Source organism: Camelus dromedarius, chromosome 6, assembly GCF_036321535.1.
Source record: "Camelus dromedarius isolate mCamDro1 chromosome 6, mCamDro1.pat, whole genome shotgun sequence".
Taxonomy (NCBI): Eukaryota; Metazoa; Chordata; class Mammalia; order Artiodactyla; family Camelidae; genus Camelus; species Camelus dromedarius.
In genome coordinates, this window is record NC_087441.1 from 6510956 (window position 1) to 6526540 (window position 15585).

The 15585-nt window shown below is 46.4% G+C and overlaps 1 protein-coding gene across 5 annotated transcripts in view; it reads right to left on the bottom strand.

The window, feature by feature from the left end:
• Positions 1-315: 315 nt before the first annotated feature.
• The window catches only part of MAP3K4 (mitogen-activated protein kinase kinase kinase 4), a 103522-nt gene continuing 88252 nt past the window's right edge, over positions 316-15585 (bottom strand). For 4 of the 5 annotated variants that reach the window (XM_031456649.2, XM_064486500.1, XM_064486499.1 and 1 more), the window contains 10 exons: positions 13957-14057; positions 13206-13286; positions 10341-10532; positions 9125-9195; positions 8043-8159; positions 7011-7170; positions 5079-5201; positions 4344-4450; positions 2660-2839; positions 316-1303 (listed from right to left, as the gene is read on the bottom strand). In XM_031456649.2, coding sequence (XP_031312509.2) covers positions 1283-1303; positions 2660-2839; positions 4344-4450; positions 5079-5201; positions 7011-7170; positions 8043-8159; positions 9125-9195; positions 10341-10532; positions 13206-13286; positions 13957-14057 — 1153 coding nt within the window. In that variant the 3' untranslated portion in view covers positions 316-1282. Of the gene's footprint in view, positions 1304-2659; positions 2840-4343; positions 4451-5078; positions 5202-7010; positions 7171-7860; positions 7952-8042; positions 8160-9124; positions 9196-10340; positions 10533-13205; positions 13287-13956; positions 14058-15585 lie in introns of those variants that run through there. The other variant, XM_064486502.1, reaches the window with a different exon arrangement.

Sequence of the window (15585 nt, forward strand, 5' to 3'; positions counted from 1 at the left end):
ACGGATTATGATGATGGCTGTACAACCATACAACTACACTAAAAATCACTGAACTGTGTGCTTTAAATACTATGTAAATTATACCTCAAAAAGTTGTTTAAAAAGTTGAATTTAAAAAATTTCTAAGTACCTGTACAAATCCTTCTGTGATGCCCTCTTTCTCTGGACATTATTTCCATGCTGAGGGGACCCGCTCCCCTGGAGAGAAGGAGAAAGCAGAGCCTGTCTGGGCAATTACCTGCTCAGGGTCACCTGCTGCGTGTAAGGAGTGAGTCACGTATGCCCTAAAAAGATTTCAGGAAGCTGTAAGGTCGATCTTTTAAAAAATTTAATAGCAAAATAATAATAATAATAAAAGGACACCAGCAATGACATAATTTGGGCTATTTTAGAAAACTCACTGCTGAAACATTGACATTCTGAAAAAGATGCTTTCCTGTCCAGAGATTATTCAGCAGTATTTACACTGACCAGGCACCTACACATCTCGGTTTAAAAATAAATGGAGCCCCAACATGTGCTAACAAGGCTTAACCTTCCACCTGTTATAAGCTTGTGGTTAATACGCACAACTTTCAAGGGGCCTTAGTGTTGTTTCATTTCTGACTTCCACTTTTCAGTGAGGAGATTCTCGACCCTGAAGGCACTCCTAGCCCAGTGCCCATCTTCAGACACGGGACTCACCCCTTCTGCTGAGGACACAGGAGTATCAGATAATGTGCTGGCTCTGAAGCTGATAACCATTAAAAGACAATATAACTGAGCTTTCCTAAAATAAACCATTTATTGAAAAAAGAACCTTTTTCTTAAATTTCATTAATCAGCCTTTTGCATAACAAACCCGCGGCTTGCCAACAACAACAAAAGGTCAGGTTTCACAGTCAGTGCACTCAACAAACAGGGGATTAACAAGGCCCAGGACGCCTGATAACACTACAACTGCTTCTGAACCTAGAAAGGTCAAAAATACTACTCTGATGTCACGATTCTCAGTCCCCCGAGACACGGAGGTGACAGAGGCGACGGTCCGTGTACAGTAGTAATGGCACTTAACACGCAGCTTCTCTACCTCGTGGACACCATCGCTCAGGAGGGTCCGTGCCACAACGAACAAACAGGAGCAGCAGGAGGAGTGACGCTCGTCACCTGTGCAGTCTTCAGTCTTGGAAGGTTAAAAAGGCTTACACCTCTTCCCAGCACAGTCTTCATGTAAATATTACATACAGTAGTGATTAGAGAATTTTCCGAGTACACACGCCACTAGGCCACAGACTGATGAGCTTCATTCTTCATCTGTGCAAACCTGCGAGGAAGCAGGAGAGAGCTGAGCTGAGCCCCATTCACGCGGCCTCACAGGTAAGTCACCACCCATGCACCCTGATGCCCCCGCACCGTGCCAGCCAGCGGGGAGGCCGAGTCCAGTGAACGCCAGTGCTGAGCGACTGCTCCAGGGACTGCCTACTGAAAGCGTTCTTAAGAATGTATCTGTACCATATCAAGTCACTATAAATTGGGCCCTTTACACGTCTTCTTTAGGGCTCCATTCTCATTCCATTTCTCCTCTAAATACTGTCCCCAGCAATACTTGTGTCTCCCAAGTCTGTATCCCACCCCAATTCTTTCGAGTGCCAGCCCCAAATATTCAAATGCCTGTCTGAAATCCCCAGGCAGATGTTCCAAATACACCTCAAACTTAATCTGCCTAAGAGGAAACCATCATCTCCCTGACCCAACCCTCAACCAGCTGCCTTCGACCTGTCTTGGTGAATGAAATCTGAGAAGCTGGTGATGCCCGGGAGCCGCCCGGACTCCTCCCTGGCGCTCACCTCTCACATCCAGTTACTCACTCATGGCCATCTTAACTCCTACGTTATCCCTGATAACTCATCCCTGACCTCCCACTCCCAACCCATTAGCTGTATCAGCAGCTTCCAACTAGTCTCTTGCCTCCAGGGTGACTGTCCTAAAACACAGTTTAATCATGCGATGCTTACAGTGAAGCTAAAATCCCTTCACGTGGTTCCTGCTTCCTTTCCCAGCCTTACCTGTCGCCATTTGCCACAACCTGTGCTCCGTCAGTACTGACCTGGACACACTTCCTTGACCGCTGTCCCCTCTCAGTGGTGCACCTGTCCATGTCTCTTCCACTCCGACTGCCACATTCCTCCGTGTTTCCTGACATGGCTAAACCCTCCCAAACAGCTCAAGTACCTCATTCTAAAGAAAGGAACAGCTGGGACTACCTGGCTGGATTAAATTCCTCTTCTCAGTGACCCTGTGACACGGGATCATACCATGACCACAGTTCTGCCGCATGCTCGGTCATGACTGACCTGCGGCCGCTCTCGGTAGAGATGAGTCATTACTGACCCTGTCCTCAGGTAGACTGCACACTCTCAAGAGGAAAAACCACATCCTTCATCCAGTCCCATTTAAAATCCCATTCAACAGTCCCCAGTGCACCTCAGACCACTGAAATGGAGCAAGGAGGAGAACCTCAGGAGCATTTTCCAGAAGGAAAAACAGATACAAATTTCCTGGCATAAGACATTTAGTTCCTTCCCATTTCAGATACAGATGTTCTAAGTTTCCAGATTTCCTTAAGTGCCAGATGCAAAATACTCAAACACGGAGAGGACTGTACAGCAGCCTGCCAGACCTTGACGAAGGAGTGGTCCAGGAGCTGGCTGGCCGTCCACCGCCTCCGCGGCTCGCTTTCCAGGCAGTGAGACAGGAAGTCCTTTCCTTCCGGGCTTAATCTCTCAGGGATTGGAGGCTTATGCCCCATCCCCACTTTGTACATGATCTGAAAGTTGTGTTCATATTCATGCCAAGGTCTCTAAAACAGAAAGAAAACCAGGTTTTAATGTTACATGGCCACAGAAAAAGGCAACTGCCCAATCTCTTTGGGCATCTCAATATTAACACACATCGGGGCTGGCAAACTTTTACTTAAAGGGCCAAACGGTCAATCTTTTAGGTTTGCAGGCTGTCCGGTCTCTGTCACGATTCAATTCCCCCACTGCAGCGTGAAAGCAGCACAGGCCAGACCATGTGCCAATAAAACTTCATTTACAAAACTAGGCGAGGGGCAGAGTCTGCCTGCCCCATTTGAATGTCCTACTAGTCCAGCATTATCTAGATGCCATCATTATGCAAATGAACAAATGAAATACATAAAATAATATTAAAATGTCAATAAAACAAAATTCAACAGTTATCTTTACAGGAAGGTTTAATATGCTGCCTTGTTCAATGATCAGCATCAAATTCCTTTAGTGCAAAGCTGATCACGGGGGCAAGAGCTGGGTCTGTGTGGCGTTCTCCTTTGTGCACCAGCGCTCAGTCATTCGGTACGTCCTCCTCAGTGTGAGAACTGGCTCTGTTCCTGATGTATGGGTTAACTGAGATAGCAAGCACCGTGGGCTCCTTTTCTGTATTCACACTAGCAGAAATAACACCAGCTAACATTCATTCAGCACTTACTCTTTTCAGCAGCTGTAAGGTGTAGCTGGATGGAAATTTAATTTCCTACCAATAATACTTAGGAAGTTTCTAACACCCCTGCTTTTTAAGTAGTGCCATGCTCGCACACGCACTGTGCCTTTATACGTTTGTATAATTGTTCAATAGCAGTGTCTTCATCAGAAGATCCATTTTCAGAATTCTCAGATACTGTGTCACGCACAACAGTTTCACTGCCCTAAAAATCCTTGTGTTCTACCTGTCTGTCCTTCCTCCCACTCCCAGAGCCCCTGGCAACCACTTATCCTTTTCTGCCTTTATTGTTTCGCCTCTTCTGGAATGTCGTGTCCTTGGGAGTCATACGGCACGTGGTGTTTTTAGATTGCCTTCTTTCACTAAGCAGTATGCTCTTAAGGTTCCTCCGTGTGGTTTCATGGCCCAATTTCTTTTTGTTGCTGCATAACATTCCATCATGTGGATTACCACAGTTTATCCATTTACCTCTTGAAAGATATCCTGGTTGCTTCCAACTTGTGGCAATTATGAGTAAAGCTGACATAGGCAGGCACGGCCACTCTGTATGGACGTAAGTTCTCAACTTCATGTTTCTTTCTGTAGCTGCTTCCTTCTCTGTGTTTTAATTAGAGCTTTATGCTTTTATTTTGCCGTTCCCCTGAAGAGTTCTCTAAGTCATACATCTGACAAATATTTGGTTCCTAGTCTGTCGCTTGCCCTAACTTATTGTACCTTTGGCAGGTCATGTTCTCTAATCAGCAGGGAATGTGCCCAGTGTTCATAATGACAGTAACAGCACAACCACCGCCCTGCCGACGTGAAGTCCCTGCTCGGCCTGTCCCCCAGGTGCGGGCCCGGCTTACCTTGCCAGTCACCATCTCTATGATGACACACCCCAGGCTCCAGATGTCGGCTGCGCGCCCGTGGCCTTCTCCTTTGGCGCGAGTGATGACTTCTGGGGCCATGTATGCTTTAAAAGTCACCAGCACAGTGGTTAAGAAGGGGTTGTGAGTACAGCGCCGTGCATTAACAGAGCCAAACACCACATTAACACGTCTAATATTCCACAGGGAAGAAACTACTGATGATCTGTCTGGGGGAACCTTCTCTGAATTGCACAATAAAAAATATCAAAACTTGAAAATAAATACTTCAAATCGATTTCTTGAATGGACATTTTAGGAGCCAAATTATTTTCTAAAAGACTATCTGTGCAAAACTTCAGACAAATTGTATGCACAATGAAAATATGAAATTTAACCCATAAAAGAAGATATAAAATTTTATGTCATGTTCCTAAACAGTAAAAACAAATCATCACAATTTAAATATAGTATTGTTTCAACTAGAATAGTTATCAATAAGCCCAATGTGAATAACAGGTTTTTCTGGGAAGAAAAAGAGGCCTTTCCCCCTCGTCTAACTTCAGGGAGAAATTTGATCCCGCCACCTGACGGGCACTTTCAGGCATGGGCCCTCCTTCACACGGCTGGAAGCCCTGGCCTGCTCTCCACGTCGGCAGAGCAGAGAGAAGGGAAAGTCTGGGTACCGAGCACACTGGATGAGCCCGGCGCAAAAACAAGTCCAGCCAGACCCACCTGCTGTCCCCAGAGTGCTGTTCACTTCACCAGGCATGGTCTGTGCGTTGTTTTTAAGCTTTACTGAGCATCCGAAATCTCCCAGTTTGATCAGTCCAGATGAGGTAAGGAAGATGTTGGCACCTAACAAGGAACAAGCAGCGTTAGCCTCTGAAACATGATGCAGGCACTTTAAAGTTGCCATGGTAACCTAAACTTTATAAAGGCTTATAAAACTTTCCTTGCAGAGTGTAATCATAGAAAGATTTTAAGCCTTATTCACAAATGTTAATATAAAGCAAAGAAATTTTACTATCAGTGCATACAGCTTTGACAAATAAATTCTGAACTGAAACATGCATAAATTCTAACATTAAAAGCCCAGGGAGATACCTAAAAAGAAACTACAAAAAAATACAGATGCCCATGCCGGCAGCCCCTGAAAACCAGAGCTCTGCATGGTCAGCAGAGCCTGTTCCAGGCAGCAGCAGGCACACGGGAGCGGGGCACGCACTGTGCGCTGCAGAGTCGTGTCTGAGGCCGTCACTAGGTCTACTTCAGACTGTGACCACGAAGACCGTTCCATGACTGTCTCACACTCAACAAGCAGTGTACATGCCTAATGTGTCCTCCAGCTGGACTCTGGGTTACTGCTCATCCCTCAGGGCGGCTCTGCCTTCTCCCGAAGGCTACAGGACGTTATCCCTCCAACTGAGCCACACAGCTCAGCACTATGTGTCCGACAGTAGCTCCGTCCAAAAGCAGTACAGAGCCAGCCACGTTAGACCACCAGCCATGCGTGAGCTGGAGTCTGCTCACTCTCAGAGCCCGAGTGCCCCCAGTGCAGGTGGTCCCCATGGGGGATGACGTGGTGCTAACTCCGCGGTTCTGGAGCTAGTGCACACACGTACACCCCTAGCCGTGCTGAGCTACGCAGACTATCCGAAGCCCGCACGTGGACGGCCTGGACTCAGGGGCTCTCAAGGATTCTCTTTACAGCCACAGCCAATGACGTGAAGGTCCCATTTCAGGAGTCAGAACAACCAGAAATGGGGAATGCCCTGGCCTGACCAAGAGCCAATTTAGCAAATGCCCAGAATGATCCCAGATGCGAACAATGTGGTGGAGTGGCAGGCGGGCAACAAGGCTGGTGTGCGCTGGGATCCAGGGTGAGCTGCGGAGAGAGCAGTTACTCCAACAGCCAGCAAGGCAGGTTCTGGTGCAACCCAGCCCCTGTGAGTGATGCCTGGTCAGGAGTGAGGCTGATTCTGGAGTGAACCTGTTTAGTGTGGCCTCAGATGACGGGACAGGATGGAACCCTTCAGTCTAGGGCCAGCTAGAGACAAAATGAATCTGCTGCTCTAATTATCCCCAACACACCCAAATACAAGGGTCAGGGCATGTGCAGTTAAGGCAAATGTAAGAGGGACAGTTCTGAGGCAGAAGCAGGGCTCTTCCCCTCACAAGAAAGGAAAAGCACTTGTAATCAATCCATGTGACCAGATCTTTAGCAGAACTCTCCTCTGAGGGTGGCGTAAATAACCCCTCTCCTTGCCTCCCCAGGCTCAGCTGCGAGTCATGATTTCCAACTCACTGTCACTTATATGCTCACAACGGTCATACGTAAATACACGAAGCTCCTAACACAGAAGAAAGGCTGCTCTGCTCGCAAATGTCTGGTAAATACACAGGGCAGGCCAGACTGGCCTATAAGACAGCAAATACCATTTTGGGGAAACAGACTTGGCTAAACGCCGTGCTGAACAGGAAGAGCCAACTCAGACACTCAGAGACGGAGACGTGCGTTCTGTACAGTTTCTTAATGCTGGGCTCTTCATGGAAGGATACTGGAAGTGGAGAAAGGATGTGTGGGGTGGGAACAAGCATCCTGGGAGCAGGTGCTGCGTGCTGGGCGCCAGACGCCTCTCTGGCAGGGCGGTGAGTGCAGAGTACCTTTAATGTCCCGGTGAACGATGCCGTGCTCATGGAGGACATTGATGGCGATGGCGATCTGCTTAGAGTACAACCTGATGACGTGCTCCTGCAGCCCCAGCCGCGACACCTCTTCCAGGGTCCCCTCGTCACAGTACTCCATGAAGATGTACATTTCTTCCTGCGAGGAACCAGATGCAGCCCTGTGTTACCTGCACCCTAAGTGAAGACGCTGGACCGCTTCACTGGCCATGCCCCAAAAGGACCTTCTCTCTAATGCTATGCTACACTTGTCGTCCTGAATACGGTCCTAAATTTGTCTTAAAACAGTCATTTCTGACTCCTCCATAGCGGTGTCTCTGCCTGCCTCCTCTGTCTGGAATTATACAGCTAGCTGGGATAAGAACAGCTCCAAATCGCAGGTGATAAACGCCTGTAATTCTCTGAAATTAAGTCTGCTATATAATCTCAGACAGGGACCGACAGGGCTGTCCCTATAAATATATTATTAAGTACTGAAACACATCCTTTTCAAATCTGAATTTGTGAAAACATTAAAAATCACCAATGTCCAACTTCCCCTGGAAGCTCGTATTCCACCAAGATGCTCCAACTTACTCTCTTTCCCGCAAAGTGTTTATTTCTAAACACAAGGGGGAAAAGAATTTGAGGTTTTAATTTTCTCTCATTTCACAACAGTTCCTTAAGTACATGTAAAATCAAAAACAGCATTACTTCAGTGTGCTCAACAAAAAATGGAAGAAAAAAGCAACGAGAGGCTGTGGAAGGGGCGTTAGAGAAATCCTCTGCTTGGCAGGATGGGTTTCAGTGCTTTATAATGTCGGGTTAACGACTACAGTCTACAACTTACATTTTAGGAAGAACTCCTCTAGTTTCAGAGAGAAGGCAGAAATGGTGTAACTCATGGAGATTTCCTGATAATTAGGCAAAGTTACTGTGCTCTGAAATGAGAAGACCTGTGATGTAGAACAGGACTCCATCTGTGCCCTTACTGATTCCTCACACCAAACAGTGTGACCAAAGGTGGCTTACTCTATGCAGCTCCACACCAAAATACCGAACCAAATTGGGGTGTTTGATGCCTTCAAATATTTTCAGTTCGTCTGCAGTTTCCTTGATAGTTTTATGGTCATTGGGCTGAAATCGAATCTGTAAAAGGAAAACTGTTGGTTACTGTTGGCACCGCCACAAACTAGAAACACACCGACGCTGAACGCCAGAGCAGGGACGCTGACAATTTCACTGTCCAGACCCACAGGACCGTGGTCAGAGGGTCTGTGACTTTACTTCCATACTTTCTTTCCCTTGCTGCTCCCGGTGAATTAAACACGCCTGCTCTAGAACATGTGATGTAAGATAACAGCTAATGGGATCATCTTCACAACTACAGACTGAATTAACAGGAAGCTCAAACAGGAAGTCATCACAGGTGTTCAGGCTCCCGGCAAGAGGAAAAGATGAGACACGATCCTGTCCTTACAAAGTTTACAGCCACGCTGGAACGTGGCGATCACAGCAGCGCGGCTGAGTCCACACGGGGAGGGCAAAGAAGCGCAGCAGGGCTTCAGGAGAGGGACGTGGGCCGGGCCTGCAGGGGCCTGCTGCCTGCGCAGCCACCGGGGGGACCGACCAGCCCCCCTAGCCCCGTGGCCCTCGGCTCTGAGCCACGAGGGGTCTCCCGGCACAGCCTTCCCCAGGTTGTCCCTGCCCTTGCCATTCTCCCACCTCCAGCAGTTAAACGCTGCTCGTTTCTGAAGTTCATCACCAGCGTTATCTCCCCATGACAACCAAGTCCCTCCACAAGATGCCCCTGCAGACACCGCCCTGCCAGCTTCCACCAAACTGACTTCTGCTTCCCTCCGTGCAGCGCTGAGCCCCCAGTGTGGTGCCGGAGGGACCTGTGCTCTGGGGGCCTTGACTCTCACACCATCTCAGCGTGCTGGCCAACTGGTCCCTGCGGTGTAGCTGCTACAAGGCAGCCCCAGGCCTGGCCGAGTCAGCACGGAAGCACTGGGGCCAGCTCTACACACTAGGAACCTCATAAACACAGGCTTCAATTCCAAGTGTCTATCACTCAGAGGCTTCAAAAAGGCCCCGGAGGGCAGAGCACTCACCTCCTTCATGGCCATCAGCTCCCCGGTGTCAACGCTGATGCAGGTGTAGACCTTCCCGTACTGCCCTTCCCCTGGGACAGGAAAAGACACGCTGCTCTCAGTCACCAGAGTGAGGCTGTTTTAATGCATTCAAATGTGTAACCATCTCTCCCAGTTCCAGATCTATATTTACACATCTATAATCGTGTTCTCTGTGGTCTGCTATTGTAAGATCTAAACTATTTCTGAACGTTTCTGAGTACCCAGAGCCTTAGGCAATCTTTTCACTAGGTCTTACCTGTAAATTCCAGTGTACAGAGAAGAATGCACTTTGGCAAACCCCAGAAGAGGCGTGAAGGTGAGCACTATGCACCCCAGTGCGCACTTCTGAGCCCCTGTGGCCCTGCGGAGGTCTAGGCCGGGAGGTGGGGGGTGGGCGTGGGCAGAGGGGTGGCTCAGAGAGCCTGGCTATTGTGCAAATGCACTCACTGCTGTACGCCCAGGGCTGTGGGAGTGGACATTCCACCAACCCACCTTTTGGGGCGTTAAACTACGGGGATACATGGCTGAGCAAGACTGATAACAAGAATTACTACAATTTATAAAGTGCTTGATTCCTTTCAGTGTTTTCTGCTCTGACAGCTCCACGAACACTTGTGTGTCCTGAGGCTCACAGAGTCCTGGGTCACAGCTGTGGCTGCTTCTTCAGACCCAAATGCTCAGCAGACAGATGCATTTAAATGGGGAAGACCTGAAATACAGCCGGGCTCCTTTTCTCACAATCTAGTAAAACCTAGTTATTTTACAAGAAGCTGTTTCACCTGAAAATTAATTAACTGAGCAGTGTTTTAGAAAAGGCTGCTCTATCATTACTTGTATCCAGTCTCTCTTCAGTAACGGTCTTAAGGGAATAAGATAAAAAGAATACAGACTAGAACAAATGGGTAAAATCTATATAGTTAGTTCTCCACTGGCAGTTTCTTAAGTTATCAAGCAAAACTACTCAATTTAATGAACGACTGGAAACCCCCTTTCAAAAAATCTCACTTCTGTTGCTCTTAGAACACATTTTACAAATGAAACCAAAACCCAGAACCCTCTACAAAAGATAAAAAGGGTGTGCTTTTGTCATGTCTGAAGAGAAAAGGGCCAACCCTGTAAGATTTAACCTAAAGAAGTGTAATTGTTGCTATTTCTAACAGAGCCATCTTTTAATCAAGTTCTGTATTTCCCTTACCAATTTTATTTCCTCTTTGCCACTTAAAGGTCACCTTCCTCAAGCCAACGTGCATGACATTATCGTAGGATTTAGGGGTGTCGCAAACTTGACCAATGATATTCTTTCTCCTCATTTCTCGGTATCTCTTCTCTTCGAACAATCGGACTGACTTCTGGATGGCTTCTATGGGTCCTTGCTTAGAAGCAGTATCTGCAGGGAGAATTGCCAACTCAGTAGTCCCCACAGCTATAATCAGGTCAATTTCGGGCAAATAAAAATAAAAACAGAGCAATAAACATTTGCACTCCATCACAGTGTTACTGACTCAGATATACCACAGGGGAATTAAAGTCCATCAAACTCTAACACCTGCAGAGGACACCACCCAGCATATAGATACACACACACAACACAGAAGCTGGTCAGACAAAACCGATCACTTCCTCCCCCAAGACTCTTGGTTAGACTCTGCAGTAACCACCCTCTGCGTCTAGGTTTCTCCTCTCTCTCCAATCCGCTCTCACTGACCAGAATCACCTTACTAAAATACAAAATCTGACAGTGCTATTCTCCCACATAATTTATGTCATGGTCCATCACAACCCGTTTATCAAAACTCCAAGGCCATTATGCAGGGTCTACGCGGGTTCATTTCTGTAAGCCACACCCCCTTTCTCCACCCACAGGCTCTGGACCAGCCCTACTGAAAAGGCGCTACGGAAAACAGCAACCGAGCCGCACTCCTCGCCCCTGTCCCCACTTTCCCGTCTTCTCACTGCCAGGGCTCTGCAGAAATACTGCTCCTCTTCCAGGAAGCCATCTCTAGGGGAGGCAATTAAGTTTTCCTGTCTCGAGAGCAAAGGCTCTGGAATCAGAATGCCTGGAACAAAGCCCGGGCTTCACCATCTTCTAGGTGTTTGACAATCGGCTAGCTAATTAACTTCCTTTATACACCAAACTCCTAATCTGCAAAATGAAGGTAATAATACCTCGTTTACAGAGATATTGTGAGGACTGAGAGAAATCACACACATAACGCTTTTAGCCCAGTGCCCGAACACAGGAATACTTGGTAAGTTTTAGCTATCTTATAATTTTTATTACTCCTTATTTTCCCATCAAGCTATCTCTATTTCTCCAACTTATTTTATCATGATTTACAGTAAGAAATATCTTTCACATATACAGACATCTAAAACAGCAGTTACGAACTTTCTAAGAGCCTGTCTTTTCCGACAAAGAGATCATTTAGGATGGGGTGAGTGAAAGGCTACTTTGAGAAAGAAATTCCCAGAGATGTACAATGGTCCAATTACAGTGTCCAACTACAGTTACTTCTTAAAAACATAGATCCTCGTTTCCTTTACCTCAATACATGCACATCAAGTCTGCTGGGCACTGAGCAAGAGTTCACAGCGGTGAGGCCATGGACTCCACTGTCAAAAAAAAAAAAGGCCTTTCCCAGAAACATTTAACAGTAAAAATTTCTCAAGCTTTCCCAGTCTTTAATATGTCAATGTAAACTGTAACGCTCCCAAGAGTTCCCAAGTTTATTTGACCACAAAGTATTTGTTTTGAAAATTATTACGAAGACCTGGTATCCGTGGGAAGCACTGGTGACACGAGAGCTGATGGAGAAACCCTGCTCCCCTCACCCAGCCCCGAACCGATGAAATTCCCCACCCCCTCTACCCACACCCAACCTGCCCCTGGACAGCCCAACGCTGCGTCTCAGTTTCTGCCTCCGCTCCTTTGCCAGAGCCCACCTGAGCCCAACATCTCATCGTCTGACAACGCATTACTACAGCAGTGTCCCAGCCCGTCCCCGTGTCCTCCCATTCAGGCAGCAGTTAACCCACCTCAGCCCATTCCCTCTCTCTGCCCTCCGTGAGCACAGGTGGCTTCAAGCTCAAGAGGCGTCGGGGGCTGCCCGCCACCTTCGGGTAAGGCCTTAACCATTCAGCCCATCGCTGACGACAGACCATGGTCAGATCTCCCCTCGCCCTTTCCATTTCGCCTCCACTGACATCCACACTATCTGGTCTGACCCAGCTGCTCTATTCTTTAGTCACTGGGCCTCCAGATGTGTTTCTCATTCTGTACTTTTCCTCCTGGCTTGATGCAGACCTGTCCTTCCTGCAAGGGCCAGTTCAAGCCCCAGCGCCAGCCCCCCTCCCCACCCCTCAATCCCTCCTGAAGGCTCTGGGCCCTGGTGGACCACCCCCCTCCTGCTCAGCCACACATATTGGCCAGGGGCGCTGTGTGGAAAAAGCCCCGGACCTGGAGGCAGAAGCAGTGCATTCTGGCCCCAGCTCTCTATTTACTGCCTTGACCAAATTATCTGGCCTGTCAGAAACTGGTATCATTTACAAAAAGAGAACAGGATCTATTCTGCCTGTGGCTCAAAATCGTTGTGACGAAGAATATGTGAAAACATTTTGTGGCTCATCAAGTGCTAGACCAGGGGTTTTTCCTATTTATTCTTTTGATTTGTACTGACTCATCACCTGCTTTGTAAGATAAATGCTTTCTCTCAACTTCTTAACATAAGAAATAAAGGGTTACTCATTTCACAAATATTTACGCTATTCCTACCATGTACAAAGAATTATGCTAAGGGCCCACCTAGATGATACATAAAGTTAACACAGCTTAAAGAATACAAAACTGAGCAGGCCATGTTCCTGACCCAAAGGAGTTTGTAATCATAAGAAACAGGGAAATGTACACAATCACAGCACATAAGAAAGTGATGTCAGACGTATAAAAGAGATCACAAAACGTTCATGCAGAAGGTCTAATAATTCAGAAGCTAAAGCATATTTTAGCTGAAACCACTCACTTTCTGCTTAAACATTTTAAGTTCAACATTCTTTCTCTTACCCTTAGTCTGGCTGATAAGTGTCCGAAGTTCCCAACTTCTTCGAGTTGACCCACTTGAATCACCTTTTGGATATGCTGGTTCTGCAGAAATATTTTCCATGCAAATTAAGACAACAGAACAAATAGGCTCATTTAATTCAGAGCAAGACTGGAATGGTGAGTAGTGATGATTAGTTACCATCAACCTGTCATTTCTGGTGATTAATTTCCATTTCATGTGAGTGTGAAAAGCTGTCTCTACAATCATTATAGTCAGTTGCACCAAAGAAGGTGTTAATGGAGTTACAGAACTTTAACTGCATAAACTTCCCACAAGGAATAGACAACTGAGCGGAAGCTTGACTCTTTGGAGGCCCCCCTCAAGAGGTCCTGCCCGGGAGCCCAGCAGGGCTACAGCAGGAGCAACTGCTAGACTCCTAGTTCTGCAGTGCAATAAAACTTCAGCATATCATCAACAAACACAGCGCCACTTCTGTATATTTTTAAAGTGAATAAGAGTGCTCTGCAATTAAAATATCAGGGATAATAATTTTTAAAAAGTATTAAGCAAAAAAAGTAGAAAATGCAAATACAGCTAAAAAGGCTTCTATGTTAAAAAGCCAATGTGCTCAGTGTTAAATCTTCTTGCAAAGCTCTGTTGTTTCTCATTCTTCATTTCTGTTAACAGCAGAACTGGCAACAGTAGAAGCTGGTGGACCGAGGCAAAAGGTCAGGTCAGCTGGGGATGCAGCTGACAGCCCTACACACTCACCATCTCGCTCCTCGGTGGGGCTTGAGTGACGACTCAGAGACCTGAACTGCAACTCAGCTGCTATGGAAGCCAAGCGATCGTTTTCAGGGACACTGGAACCCCTGTTTCAATATTGTTAAAAATTAAGCTATCAATTCAATGGAACTCAGAATGACAGACCTGTGAGACTCTCCTAGGCAGTGACTCTCAACCGGGGGTGATGCTGCCCGCCAGGAACATCTGGCATCTAGGGGGTAAAGGACAATGCGAAGGACAGCCCCAAACCAAGAATTATTCACCCAGAACAACAGTGCTGCTGCTGAGAAACCTGGCTCTGGAGTTCGGAAGGACAGCAACATTGCTATCCCTCCACAGCCAACACACGAGAACCTGACTGCGTAAGACATTATTTTATGTTAAAAACAGCAACAAAAATTTAAAAAAAAAAAAACACAGTATTTACTGAAGTGTCACTAATGTGTAATGAAAGCGCCATAATTTAAGCCCAGGATGGATAAAAACTATGAGCCAACCCTGGTTAATTTTTATTTAAAATGATCATCACACCTATATTTCTGTACTTAATTCTGTTAAAAGTGCTAAAATCATTACATGTTTCAAAAGAGCTCAAATCTCTCAATAAGCAATTGGAAAGGAATACCTAACGATTTCTCAAGCAGTAGCCAAGCAAAGGTGCAAAAGCAGGAGGCGCAACACAGAAGGGACAGAGTGAGTCTGCTGCTTTTGTAGAACAGAGCGAAGTGCTCAGCAATCCAGAATGAAGCCATCAAGAGTAAATAAAGCCCAGAATTAAATAAGGGGAAGTGTTAAAACTGTAATTCAAATCATCCAAAATAAATAAGGTGTTAGTTTATTAATAAGTTTACTGCCTATTCTTTAAACAATATAATGAAGTATGGTAGCATTTATGCTCTTTTTTTTATCATACACTGAGTGGGTTTAGGGCAACAAGGTCTACTGGACAGACGTTCACAAATTATGACGTATGCAATGCTTTTCCATTTCCCTAAACTCTCAAATCCAGTATAGTACTTGTCAAGTCTGAAGAGGGGGGCATCTTCTCCTGCCATGTAGTTCATTACGAAGTCTTCGTAGTACCATTTCATGGAAAAAGCACTGATGCTCAAGTGAAGACACACATCCCACTCCTGAGCTGTGCCGAGACCGGGACCATGGAGAAGCCGCTCCACGCCTCTGTTTTCCTGATTTCCCAGAAATGAAATTAGCCAAAAATCCTCAGATTTTTGCCAGGGTTAATAGGCAAGGGAACACACTTACATGAAGTGGTTCGGGTGAATGTTTAACAACTAGCTGCAGGGGGAACGGGGAGGTTGGAGACTTCAACAATTTCTCTGGTGTAACGACTGGTTTGCAAAATTCCTAAAAAATTATCAATCAGCTCTTGCCAACCAATAAGAGCCAGATCCAGCAAGCACAACACGGCAAACATTTTTTCCAAACAAGGTAAGATAACTGAAGCCCAGCCTATTTCCTAAGTCAAACCATATCAAATCAAAATATTTACTGGATTTGTGGGGCAAAAAATTTCACTGGCTGATGTATCTCTAAGACATTCTGGGGCTGTACACACACCCACCAATGCCAGGAAGCGCAGGTACCATTCTGCTT